Below are 14,394 nucleotides of genomic sequence, written 5' to 3'. Positions count from 1 at the left end.
TACCAAGTTACAGTTACGTTAATATTCAAGTATATTATCAAACATTTTAATTTAATTCCAATTAAGCCATCTGCTATTCCTACAGACATTAATTATATAGAAACCTAATTAGACTTGCTAGACATTCATTAGCCTAATTAGGCACACTGAATAAGGATTTCAAAAGGTCAATTATATTTTAAATACGCCTTAAACGTCAGTTGCATATAAATTATTATTAGTGACGTCTTTATGCAAAAAGAAAATTAGGTCAAAGTACGTAAATATTTTCGACCATTTTATTGAATGCAAACGCGTTGGCATTATGCAAACATTATTATTATCCAATATGCAAAATTTAAAACTATTTTTAAATAGTTATAAAACTCTTTTTCCTTTTAGTATAGCTGTAGGAAAGTATAATAATTAATTGATAATTGAGGTATTCTATTCATAAATAACTTGCCCACCCAGCAATAACTATAACGCCTTATTAAGATTGCAATATTATTTCCAAATTGGCAGATCAATGCAGAAATTTTTGAGCTTTTAAGCACTCGCTATCCAACTTTACATCACTATGACTACATAGTATAAAACAAAGATGCTTTCTCTGTCCCTAAGTATGCTTAAATCTTTAAAAGTACGTAACGGATGATGCGGATTTTTTAAATAGATAGAGTGATTCAAGATAAAGGTTTTAATATATTATAATACATTATATACAGATATATAATTTAGTAGGTTTTAGACAAAGCGGGCGAAGCCATGGGCGAAAAGCTAGTTTACATAATACAATATAGGTATGGAAATTTCCACGTAAAGAAAATGATGTTCAAATTCAAATTCAAATTCAAATTCAAATTATATTTTATTTGCAAGAATGTAATACAAATTATAGATCTTTAAATTACAATATTATGTGGCTATAATACATTCTATAACTCATTGATTGGGTGTGCAAATATTAAACAGAAAGTTTGATTGTTTCCCAGGTCGGTAAGGATGATGCTGATCCAGCTGCTGTGCACGCGCATGGAGCTGGTCTGGGAACTGTTAAGACAGGTGAGATAAAAGCTTATTATAAGATAATAATTATATGTTAATTATGTCCCTTTTTTATTGAAAACTGTTGTTCCTTCAACATTGAAATAATTTTGAAATTGTAATTTACCGTTTACCTATAAAGAATTATAAAGTTCAGTATAGATAGATGGTACTTATATTTCTATTTTCTATTCGTTAAAAAACTTCATTACCATTACCGTATTTTTACGGTTATATATTATAATATTATATTACGGTTATATGTTATATATTTTACGGTTACATATATTATATGAATGAGTTTTTACCTATACTTACTGTTTATCTCTATACCAAATACCATGCCAACCCAGTTCTTAGTAGTGTTTTTAGGTTCTTTATACATTTCATTTACAATAAGTACGAATGTTATGAAATAAAATAAAAATATCTTGTATTTAGGCGCCAAAACGGACCTAATAATCGACACATGTAACGCCGGAGCGGGAATCCTCGCGGTGACAATGGACGGCCCCTCACGAGTGGCCATGGACTGTACTGAGGTTGAGGAGGGATATAAGGTGAGGGTTTAAACCAGGTTTATTTGGGTTTTAATTGAGATTTAATAATAATATTTGTTAGGGGAAGTTCGCTAGATGTTTTTTAAAACATCCTTATTGAATTTTTCGTGATAAAGTGATAATTTTAATGATCATCATTTTGTTTTTCTCTCTGCTGATTTTCATAAGGAATTAAGATAACCTGGTAAGAAAGTTCTTCGTCGCATTTTATCATTATTCTTAGTCATTCTTAATCATAAAAATAAAAGATGTTACATAGAAAAAAATTAGAACTATAAGGCGAGAGTAGAGCCACTACCTCGTTTCGCTTATGAGACTTGTAATATTCACATTGTTATTGGGAATTGAAACTAATTAGAATTCATGTAGAATTGTAGTTCTAGTTCGCTACTATCAACTTATAGATTTTATGCAAAAATTTCTTTCAAACTATTGCTGTATGGGCTGATTTTTCAATCCTCGGTTAAAACTTATTCATCGAATAACGTATTAAACTACCATTTCAAAAATGTATTGTTATTGTCCGTATTTGACAGTTTACAGGTGATATTTTAAAATGTTCGTGTAATACTTTATTGGACGGATAAATTTTAACCAAGGATTGAAAAATCGGCTCTAATTGAAATTAGGTACTACACAGTTTTGTCTAAAATCCTACTAATATTATAAATGCAAAAGTTTGTATGGATGTATGGATGTTTGTTTCTCTTTCACGTAAAAACTACTGAACCGATTACAATGAAATTTAGCACACATATAGAGGGTAACTTGGATTAACACATAGGATAGTTTTTATCCCGGAAATCCCACGGGAACGGGAACTATGCGGGTTTTCCTTTGAAAACGCGGGCGAAGCCGCGGGCGGAAATCTAGTACTTTATAAAATGAGTCAGATTTAAATTAGTATATTTCAATTAATTGTAATTATATTTTCAGGTGCGATACACGCCTCTGGCCCCCGGCTTCTATTACATGAGCATCAAGTACAACGGTCACCACATTGTCGGCTCACCATTCAAGATTGAGGCCGCAGGTTCGTGAATTTTTATAATTTTTTTTATTCAAAAGAAAAGAAAATATAAATAAATGCTTAATTAGTACACAGTATTTTAATGCAATGAAAAAATGTAATTCATTGAATAGTTGAAAATTATAAGTGATAGCTGTGCCCCGCGGTTTCACCCGCGTTGCTCCGCTTCTGTTGGTCTTAGCGTGGTGTTATAATATAGCCTATAGCCTTCCTCAATAAATGAGCTATAGCTGAAAGAATTTTTCAAATCGGACCAGTAGTAGTTCCTGAGATAAGCGCGTTCAAACAAACTCTTCAGATTTATAATATTAGATTTATCTAACTGTAATATGTTCATAGGAGAGAACCTGGCAGAAATCGGAGCGCAAGAAACCAGCTCAGTGACAGTGGAAACAGTACAAAAGGTACTTATTTAATTCATCATAATATTTACAATTAATACAATTTATTTTAACATTTATAAGAGTAAATATTCTCACAATCTATATCTACATACACATAAAATTCTTGTGTCACAATGTTTACTAACATACTCCTTCGAAACGGCTGGACCGATTTTCATGAAATTTTGCGCGTTGTAATTCGGCCAATGTCTATTTTTCGTACCAATAAGTGATAAAAGTGGTGCTGAACAGCTAGTATTAATGTCAAAATATGTATAAGGTATCGAAAGCTGCGCAGAAGCAAGGGCCGGTACTTCCCCACTTCAAGTCGGACGCCTCGAAGGTCACGAGCAAGGGCATGGGCCTGAAGAAGGCGTATCTGAACAAGCACAACCAGTTCACTGTACATGCTGGGGATGCGGGTAAATATTGAAAACTTGTTTTTTCTTAATTTTTCCCATTTTTTTTGACGACTTGATTCCTAGGAGGTGATAACTTTGTATGCTCTCAAAAGAGTTCCCCATTTTTGCAAAATTTTTCATGGAAATCGTAATAATTATATATAATAAATAATCGTAATAATTATAAATAATAAGAGGAATATTTTCTTATTTTTTTGTAACAATTTTCATTCATAGTTTGTTCATATAAGTCATATGTATTGCCTATTCTTCCTCGATAAATGTAGCCAACACAAAGATAGTCAGCTTTTTTCTGTTGTTCAATTCGAACCAGAGGTTCGCGATTATTTTAGCGATTAAACAATGAAAAAGTAAGACTTTGCTTCTTAAATGTTTTTAGTTTGATTCAAATTCGTTTATGAGTAGTTTTTTTTTAATTTATGCTTCAATTCATACCTGATGACCGATATCACTTGTTTTATTCTCAAAATTTTATTAATTGTTCGTATTTCCCAGGTAACAACATCCTCTACGTCGGTATCTACGGACCCAAAGGTCCCTGTGACGAGGTCCAACTGAAACACAAAGGTAAAAACAACTACGAGTGTTGGTACGTAGTGCGCGACCGGGGGGAGTACATTGTGATCGTCAAGTGGGGGGAGGAACACATCCCCGGATCGCCTTATAAGGTCGAGGTCTAGATCATCTAGATCAAAATGTAGATTTACTTCGATTTTGTCAGATTTTACTTTTTGTTTTTTGTTAGTGTCTGATGTTTTGGAGCTTGTTGGTATTATCGATTCTATGACGTTAAAATCGTTGTGTTGATCAATTTTGGCAATGAATTGAGATATTGTTAAAGGGAAATCTAAATTTTAGTTTGTGTGGTTTCTATTATCCTAAGTGGCATTTTTTCTGTATCCTTAAAATACTTTAATTCTCATTGAATTTTGATTATATTATAAAAGAAGAATTAGCGTGTAGTGTTTCGGAATTGTAACTTGCATTTCTGATAAATATTGGTTTTTAAGGATAATAATATTATGTAATTGTGGTAAATTTTTGATAAATATAGTGTGTGATAAACGAAAGTCTTTTAGTGTCTGAAGACTGTGTTTTGTTTAGCTTACATAATCTCTTAATATATATAAATCTCGTGTCACAATGTTTGTCCTCAATGGACTCCTAAACCACTTAACGGATTGTAATAAAATTCGCACACCATGAGCAGTTCGATCCAACTTGAGAGATAGGATAGTTTAAATCTCAAATCGTTGTAGAGAAAGCGGGCGAAGCCGCGGGCGGTAAGCTAGTTTTATATAAATAAAATTCATTATTAAAAATGATTTGATTGAATTAAAAGAACCAGGTGTATAAAATATAATAATCGATTAAAAATCAAGCTGCAGAAAATTGCCGCTTGTTTTATTTTTCTTGGTACTGATATAGTGCATTTAATTGCACTATATTTAAATTTTTCTTACACAAAAGGAAGTAAATCTACATAATATGTTGTTTTACAAGTCAAGTGACTGCTAGTCAAACATATATTATATCCCTTACGGATATATTCTAGTCATCTTAATTCTTAAAGCTCTTTATTAATTAGGATTTTGGAAGTGCCATACTTATCAGTTTATTCGCTTTTCAATATAAATTTTATATCAACTTTTTTACTTTTTTTATTATCATCATTATTTATATGATTTTCGTTTAGTATTAGGGCGACTAAATGACAATACATATAAAATAAAAATATTCCTCTATACGTAAGGTGCAAGATGCGATATCTTTACAAAAACTCTGCACGAATTTGCTTCTTTATACATTTTTCTACAACTTTTTCTTAAAAAAGGTGATTCGGAAAAATATTTTTCGATTCGAGCACAGTTTTTGCTTTAAGGCCATTTCGGACGTGATTTTCTTTTTCCGTTTTAATTCTACTAACTCGACCCCAAAAAATCTGTATCTGTTAATGGCCTTATTTCTAAGCTATTGTATCTTATTTAATCTAAGTGTATTGTAATTTGCTTTCTAATTTGAATGGTTTGTGCTGTATGAGTTTTACCTACGTAGGTAGAATGACCCCATATATTGTAAATACCTACTTTAAGTATATGTATTATTTGCGACTGTTAACTAAATAAATAGATAAAGTTCAATTTTTCTTTTATTTTTACCCTTATTCTTAGTACCTACTTGCTCCTAGTACTTACGATAGAATACAAACCTCTTTGTGTAGAGCTGCTCTTATCGTCTCGGAGGAAAAAAAATACGCCAGAACTCAGTAACCTATGAGATTATAAATAACTAGCTGCTCCGCGCGGTTTCATCCCCGTGGCTCCACCCCTGTTGGTCGTAGCGTGATGATATATACCTAGCCTTATAACCTTCCTCAATAAATGAGCTATCTAACACCGAAAGAATTTTTTTAATCGGACCAATAGTTCCCGAGATTAACGCGTTCAAACAAACAAACGAACAAACTCTTCAGCTTTATAATATTAGCTTTATAATATAGTAGATTTGCTGACAAGAAATGGATGGGATTCTATTATTATTTTTAAGGATTGAGTCATGAGTGTTGATTCTATGTTGGAACTTCTTACTTTTAACTAAACTGTCAAGAAGGCCTGAACCGATTTTGAATATTTATTGTTTGTTAATTTTCTGTTGGTTATTGTAATAAGATGATAATTACATAAAAATAAAAGACCAGGCTAAATAGCGATTAGCTAGATCTATAAATTTTGAGTCATATGGTTGTTATTTAAACTCCTCTGAAGCGACTTGACCTATTTTAATGAAACTGAAAATTGCTAAAAATATAATTCAGTAATCTATTTAAGAAAGAAATTCATTTAGTGAAAATTGCTTCTGCAGGATTCCTAGGTATCGATTTTATGATCTATATCTATCTGTATTCGAGTATCTGTGTAACACATTACAATAGGTTATTGTGTAGATAATATAATATAAACGAAATTATTTTCAAATATTAATTAATATTATGTATAGATTTCTTGCAGAAGTGCTTTTGAATTGTAATGTTATACATTTAAACTATATAGTGGTTTGAATAAAAGTATATACAGACTCCTCTTGTACTTTTTATATCGAAAAAAAACTGAGATATTTCAAATATAGCTCAATATAATAAGGGCTAAATGTGAAGGTTGGGGTGTAAATAAAAGTACAGTTTCTTGGCATAATTGTAATTAATTTTTATTTGATTTTAAGTAACAAAAGATTTCGTCCACTTTCTAAAATCTTAAACGGGAACGCTAGACAAAGCGAAATAATCATAAAACGAAATTACTTACAAAAATATGTAATTTAATCATAATAATAAGTTTACACTTAACTAAAAAAAATCAATTACAATATCACATTTCTACTTACAATAGATAGATATTGGCGATCTTTAAACCCTTAAACCAATTATAAACGAAAAATTTTGGATAAAACTCTCGGTTTAATGTCATGTCGTTGAATACTATACATAAGAAGTGCAATCACTTATTAATAACAATTCGGAAGAGATAATATTGCCGTAGTTTACAATAAAAACAATGTTTCATTTGTACAAGAACTAAATTAGCATTTGGCTAACTTTGTGACGCGACAGACGGCTTCGGGACAGCTGCAGCGGTCCAATCACAAATAACCACAACCTAACAATTCGTAACCTAAAAGATCAATAGCAAACAAATTTAGACAAATTATTCTCAAAAATATTCCTCACCCTTTCATTTCCTATCACATTTTCATTTACCTACTAGAATTGATTCACAATTTCGAAATAAAAAAAAAATCAACAATGTTCGTATACTTTAAATTATTCTAATTCGACCACGATCATTAGACAATTTTATTACAAGATCAAATAATCAGATTGAATACGTATTGTCTAATATTCTTCGTCGGTATTCATAAAAAATAACGAAAAATACCAACATTAAGTACGATCCACAGTTGAAAATAATCTAGACGTCAATAAATCCCAAACAGAAGTAATTGACGACAAAGTAATTCCTTTAAAGCAATCAGACATCTTAATATATCGTCTAATATAATTGAGCATAAGCATTTTAGACTTAAACAAAATGTAATAAATTTAAGTTTCAAAAAATTGCCTCATATTTACAAAATATATACAAATTGCGATTGATTACAAAGATGTGAAAATCATAGATTTTGGCAACCCGTCAGTAGTTTATAAATTTCATAGAACGCCATCAGAAAATGTATTTAGCCTTCAGAAGCATTGAAACCTGCATTAATATTCATATTGCTTTAAAATAAAAGAAAATATTTGAGTTAATATCCTTGACCAAGTTAACCTTGAATACAATATTAATATCACAAAAACAGTGTAATTTAATAATGATAAATAATTTTTATGTAACCATCGTAAACATTCGGCATTGTATGCTAACATTGACTTTGAAAGTACATCGTTTGAATTCATCATAAGGAGGCTGAAGGAAGAGCACATTTTCCAAACAAGGTAAATACTTAAAGTGCAAAAGAAGAAAAATAAAGCTAAATAAGATAATAATCGATCTAAGTAGGAACTGAGTGCAAAAGTGTTCACAGAGATCCGTATGGTCCTAAACCAGGCCATAAAAATGCAAAAGAAATATACGCTCCAGTTAGGTATCTATTAGATAAAAATCGTTCTATCGATATTGTTGCTATTTCTTATCAGGAACTCTGAGATTTTGTTAACATTATTTAACATTAAGTCCTCAATATAGAACTTGCAGAAATTTTTAAAACTCTTAAAATGTGCATTAAAATTATCCATTGTACATATAATATGTAAAATAATATTTGTATAACATTCAGTACGTTGAGTCATAACTACAAGACAAAATGTGATTAAAATTCACAGGACATCTAAGACGAGAATAATATTATGCTTGTTAAGCAATTTTATTATGCATTTATATTGTGTACTCTGTTCCTATTATTATGCTTGCTTGTTACGTTATTGCTGACTACTCCTCCGTGCTAAAGATTAGTTTTCCTGAAAGCATCAGTGCATCTCCTCCGAGCTCACAGACCATCCTATATTACATCACAATACCAAGTACAACCTTAGAATTGGGGGTAACTGTGCTTTGACGAGAACTAATCATTAAGCTACAACTTGCTAGATTTCTTGAAATCACATTTCGTACTCAGTAAATTTGTTATCTACTCGTATTCGGGAGTATTTATACACAATATCGATATAAGTCTAAAAATGTGAATTTCGCCTCACTAACGACAAAACATTTCCGTATTTTATACATAATACAACTGTCATGGAGAGCGAGATTCTAAATACTTTTTTAATATTCGTTATTTTATAGTCTAATAATACCATCGAAAGTATTAAATAGGCGTACCTACTAAGAAACGGCAAGATTTACTGCTTATCTTTGTGAGAGAGGGAGTGAGGAAGAATGTGCTCAGCGGGCAAGAGAGCCGAAGGTTGATGCGCATAATTTCGGATCTGGTGAAGAGATATCAATTGGTTGGGGAAAGAGTTCGGTTGCTGCTTGCCCTGCTGGAAGTGGAGGGGGTCGTACAAGTAGGGTCGCGTGGGCAGGGCGCTGTGGTGCGAGAGCCCATTCAAATGAGGCGCCATGGAGTTGATCGGCGTAAACGCAGAATTCGCGGCCGACGAAACCGGGGGCTGAATGCGATCATCTTGGCTCTCGTGCTGAGCAAACAGCGCTCTCTGTTGTTGCAACTGTTGCTCATGGTGATCATCACTCTCTCTTTGTTGATGGTAGCCGCCTTCATCGGACATGTGCGCTGCAGAGTCGGGGCTTACTTTTGGCCAGTAGGGGTGGTCGACGAAAGGAGCCGAAGTGGGCGCGGCCGCTGCCAGGGATCTATTGAGCCCGCTCAGACCCAAAGCAGATATAGGTGGCCGCTTGTCGGCTCGCTCCGCATGCTTGTTCATGTGTTTACTTAAATACGTCTCTTGCGTATAACTCTTCCCGCAGTACTGGCAAATGTGCGTCTTCAAATGCTTCGATTCTTTGTGTTTCGGAATGTGTTCGAGGAGATCTTTCTCGTGCGTGAAGCATTTGTAACAGGAGTTGCATTTGAATGGTTTGTCTGTTTGGTGGCAGCGGCTGTGGCTCTGCAAATTGGATAGTTGGGAGAACGCCTTGGTGCAGCCGATTTGAGTGCATCGATAGGGTTTGTCACCGGTGTGGGTGCGAATGTGCTGCTGTAGATGGGATAGCTGGGTAAACTTTCGCTGGCAGATCTCGCATCTGTACGGTTTGATACCGAGATGTATGCGAGAATGCTGCGCGAGGTAGGAGGAGTTCGCAAACGCTTTCGGACATTGGGTACAACGATAGGGTTTCGCTTCTCGTAGATGTATTTGCGTGTGCAGTTGCAGGTCCGCCTTTGAGCCGAACACCTGGAATAAAGAGAAACAATACGTTAGGTACCATCTATAGTATAAACACGAATGATTTGAAAAAAAATGTGTCGCATATATCTGTGTTACATGCAAAGTGACATTTGAATTACATGAATGGTAATACGAAAATATACTATTACATCATGCATACTACCAAAGAACAACATAGTCACGTTTACACTAATGTTTAAAATTCATCATTGGATTCATCAGAAAGTGACGTGCCCTTGAACGACATCCGCAGAGAGCCGGAACAAATCGTACTCGTTTTTTGGATCTTTTTATTTATCTAAGAGACTAACGCGGTAATAAACACAGGATGCCACCTTCACGGAGGTTTTCACGCACCTTGATTAAAGTAATAACCTCGATGTTAATTGAGTAAACAATTAATGTTAATACAGTTGTTTGTTTATTTCCTAAAGATGTATTCAAAACTCCATTGAATATATAATTGGTTATCCAGTCATTAAAGTTGTAAGAAGGTATCTTTGCGCGTGCCATGTACGTGTTATAACAGAATGCCGGTACGCTTTGCACATTCAAAAGGTTGTTTCGGTACGCCATTGATACTTATTGTGATATTCCAAATTAGTTTCCAAGTTAAAAGTGATGCGTCATCCTATCGAGACGTTATTCGCTGTCCGACAATGAAACTGTGGACCACGTTCCTTTGGGCTACGAAATATATCGCTGACAATAGACGAGTCATTCTCGAATATCTATTATACTCTTTTAAAGCGTCGACGTCAATTTTAACCTTATTGTGATCTCAGATAGAACTTAAATTAGAATGTCAAATCAGATTGCATACCGTCGATAGCGGGCTAACAGCGGCTGTAGCTCGAGCCGCTGCCGATAAAGTGCTAAGTGCTACTGATTTTGAGCCCTGATCTAAGGAAGTTAGAGGTGATAGTCGTAAAGTCGTCGGTGACACTAATGCGTCTGTTTACTGGAGCTATAGGATTCAGTAGCACGTTGCATGACTAGTCAAAGTACGCGAGACACGATCGCGATTGGTCACAGCCTGAACATAATTAAAGTTTGGAGCACTATTTAATGGCATGAGGCTGGAAATTCGAGGTGGTGCCTGACTTTTAATGGGACTTCGTGAAGGATCCATTCGAAAGGAATCTGTGTTAAATTGATGTATTATACCGCTCCTTCCGCTCGATTTAAAATTGTTTTGCGTACTAAGAATTTATTCATGTTGAACAATTTCTTAGACGGCCGCCGCAGTGCGAAATTAAATAAGCAAAAAATATACTAAGACATCAGAACAGCAAAAAACATCGAACAAATTGGACGATTTGTATTAAATAAATTTATGGTGCACATTAAACACTTAATTGAAACGGATTGACAAAAAAACACAGAAAAAGCGCGAATAAAACATGTAAAAAATCAAACAAAAACGGCGATAAGTTAAACAGATTATAACACATGATTTGTTGATTTAAAGACAATCTATGAGTCATTTGTACAATTGGCGAGATTTTGTTAACTGTACGATTTGTATCGAGTGGTTTTATAAGATTTTGATGACCAAAGAGTGTCTTTAGATCCAAATCACCAACCTCGTGGTCCGAGGATGCCAACAAACCCCATTCGGTGGGATTGGTAGCGCTCCTCGGTATCCCATAACCGGAATCTGAGTCTGATGTGTCAGATATCGTCTTTTTCCTCCCGCGTCTTTCGCCCGGGACCTGATCGATGAAGTAAATTTGGATTTTGTTGCCAATTATCGTGATTTGGGTGAGATGATTCAAGTTGATCACATTTTGAACGATCTAATGACATTATAAGTGATGGTTGTATGAAATGATCTTTTCATATACGTTAACAATGTTAATTTAAATGCTAATGAAAATAGGATTTTAGATAATTAAATTCCTGTGCCTACTGTTCTGAAAATTGTTAAATTATATAATGTATACGCATTTGTTTCAAGTAAAAGACACCTATGTAATTAAGTATTTAATCATCGTTTATTTCAAAAGGTTATACAAGCGACACATTGTAAAATATGCAATACTTTGTCACTTTTTTCTGAGCGCATTAGCGTGAATTCCCAAACCCCCCAGCACTGCCTTAAGCATGACATGCTTAATCTAAGGGTTGATCCGAGATGAGATTGTGCAAACCCTTGTGGTGGACAGGGGGGTTGGATTAACGGCATTATTAAGCACTAGTCATTCATTATGACAGTTACGCTGACCCCTCGTTGGATAAGATTTCTGTTTTAAGCTTTTTACGTCTGTTGTCGTTTATTTTCTGTCCTTAACGACATGTGTTTTACTGGCCATATTTATAAGAGATTTAGATTTTCATTCCTAGTACATACTTTTGACTGATTTCAACTTTTACGTAGATACGTAAAGAGCAAGTCGTAAATTATGTTAATACTTAATTCACTTAAAGGTTAGTTTCAGGCTTCGAGTGTAGGTGGACTTTCCACAGAAAACTAATTTCCTTAAAACCTTTTTCCGTTACTGTTGTTTTTTGCCAAAATTAATAATCGTCAAGCACTTATCTAAGGGTCGAGGGATGCTCTAATAAGGCGTTTTTGCGGGTACGAATAAATCGCAGGATGTTTACTGTTTGTTTAAAATCTTATGTTTTATGGCCCGGCACTTTTTATGCTTCCAATCATTTGTCAGTGTTTGCCAACATCTTTGTCATAAAAGATTATATTAATATTGTATTGATCCGTTTAGATACTAATTATAATGTGCAAATAGACAACTGTTTTTCAAACTCCTTTGTATTTAATTTCAGGGAAGATAAGTATATTATGATATCAAATATAGTCATATTGTTTTATATTTTGATCTTTACTTACCCAAAATTTACATAATAATGATCTAAAAACGTATCGTGTCGAAAATAATTGATGAATATATTTAGAAGATAAATAAAATTAGTCATTATATAGGGTTTGATACCTATCGATAACTTTTAATTAAACTGATATTAACCTATATACACATATACAAGAATGACGTACATGCAAATATATTAATTAAAAGATAAAATTTTACAAAAAGGATGCGTCACTAGATGTCCTAAAAATATATGCTAAAAATAGATATTGTAGAGAAAGAAATGCAATTAAAGTTTTTATAATCTTAAGAAATATTATGAGTGTTTATTTTGATCCACTCAAATGTGTTGAACACTTACACTATAAATTGAAAACAATAATAATATTATAGTTACGATTTGGTAAAACTACAGGATAAAATTGAGTTTAGAACTAGAAAGTATGTAGGTATCAGATATAGACATTTTTCTATAATAATTAAGCTGTCTGTTTTTTTAATACCGTTTCTTACAGTGAAGCGCTAAAATACATTTGAAATAATCAAACCTTTTTTTATAAATATAATCAAAAATAGAAATGTGTTATTTTTGACTAACAATAATGAAAAAAGAAATTACGAATTATTACACATTTGTAATAATCTGTAGAAACCAATTATGTAGAAACAAAACGTTCAAATGTAAAGGAAATAAAGAAAATAGTGCTTGTATTATTTAAATATTTTAATTGAAAAATTAATTGGGACTTATCGCTTGGTATATTGGAATAAATATTAATGGGAGTTAAAACCGGTTTATAGGGGGACATTTTTGTTTGTTAAAATTAAGTTTTGACACGTTTCAGCAAATTCTTATATTATATTATGACTCTCTGGTGTCACAGTGTTTGTAACCAAACCCTTTTGAAACTGCTAGACCGATTTTTGATATTGAAGCTTTATGTGTAAATTCGGTTGGTTTGAAAATAGGTTCTAAACACATTTTTACCCCTGTGATAAGGGTACACCAAATTTGTATACTTACCTACAAAAAATTGATTACGAAAAATAAGTGGATATTCCACATAATCTCAATTAATACTTGTAAAAATAAAAATTAATACCACAAAATTTAAGACAGTCAAAACCGGATTTGGAATTAATTACTCATGGCGTTACTTGAGAATTTGAACAATTATTTTTAAGTATGGATTTATTTTTAAATTTAAATTTGAAGGTTGAAATAGAGGTTGCAGGTTAAGGCCTGTGTACATCCGTTGAGAATTATTGTAATGATGGAAATTATCTAAATTATGTTGGAAACTTGTATGGAATACATCTCATAGAAAAGTGGTAACCAGTATAAATAGACCTGATTATTGTATGCCAGTACTTGAGTGGCGGAGACCAAGCTGTATGTTTAATAATGTTTAAGTTTTATTATTTACTTCTTTTAATGCTACGAATCATGTAATTATTACCAAGTAATTTTAAAGAATCCTCCGAAAAGTTGTGAAAACATTTTTCTACTGTAAGTCAGAATCGTCATTAGCATTCAGCGCGAGGCTTCGCCCGCTTTGTCTAAAACTTATATAACATACTAAAACCAACCTCGAGAATCACTCTATCAATTAAAAAAATTCGCATCAAAATACGTTGCGTATTTGTAAAAGTCTACGATTTATGCATAGGGACGGACAGACAGCGACAGCGATTTTGTTTTATACTATGTAGTGATAAGAAGTTTTAAATATTGATAC

The 14,394-nt window shown here is 33.0% G+C and overlaps 2 protein-coding genes across 7 annotated transcripts in view; one reads left to right on the top strand and one right to left on the bottom strand.

Moving 5' to 3' along the window:
- LOC123703485 (filamin-A) overlaps positions 1 to 4,640 on the top strand; it is a 66,748-nt gene extending 62,108 nt beyond the window's left edge. For all 6 annotated transcript variants that reach the window (XM_045651499.1, XM_045651498.1, XM_045651497.1 and 3 more), the window contains 6 exons: positions 975 to 1,044; positions 1,468 to 1,586; positions 2,523 to 2,619; positions 2,956 to 3,020; positions 3,280 to 3,421; positions 3,917 to 4,640. In XM_045651499.1, coding sequence (XP_045507455.1) covers positions 975 to 1,044; positions 1,468 to 1,586; positions 2,523 to 2,619; positions 2,956 to 3,020; positions 3,280 to 3,421; positions 3,917 to 4,101 — 678 coding nt within the window. In that variant the 3' untranslated portion in view covers positions 4,102 to 4,640. The remainder of the gene's footprint in view (positions 1 to 974; positions 1,045 to 1,467; positions 1,587 to 2,522; positions 2,620 to 2,955; positions 3,021 to 3,279; positions 3,422 to 3,916) is intronic.
- A 1,959-nt stretch (positions 4,641 to 6,599) lies between these two features.
- The window catches only part of LOC123703384 (zinc finger protein rotund-like), a 93,520-nt gene continuing 85,725 nt past the window's right edge, over positions 6,600 to 14,394 (bottom strand). The window contains exon 7 of the mRNA XM_045651301.1: positions 6,600 to 9,830. Within this exon, the coding sequence (XP_045507257.1) occupies positions 8,817 to 9,830 (1,014 nt within the window). The 3' untranslated portion in view covers positions 6,600 to 8,816. The remainder of the gene's footprint in view (positions 9,831 to 14,394) is intronic.

This window comes from Colias croceus, chromosome 26 (genome assembly GCF_905220415.1).
Source record: "Colias croceus chromosome 26, ilColCroc2.1".
Classification (NCBI taxonomy): domain Eukaryota; kingdom Metazoa; phylum Arthropoda; class Insecta; order Lepidoptera; family Pieridae; genus Colias; species Colias croceus.
This window is presented reverse-complemented; position numbering and strand designations above follow the sequence as displayed.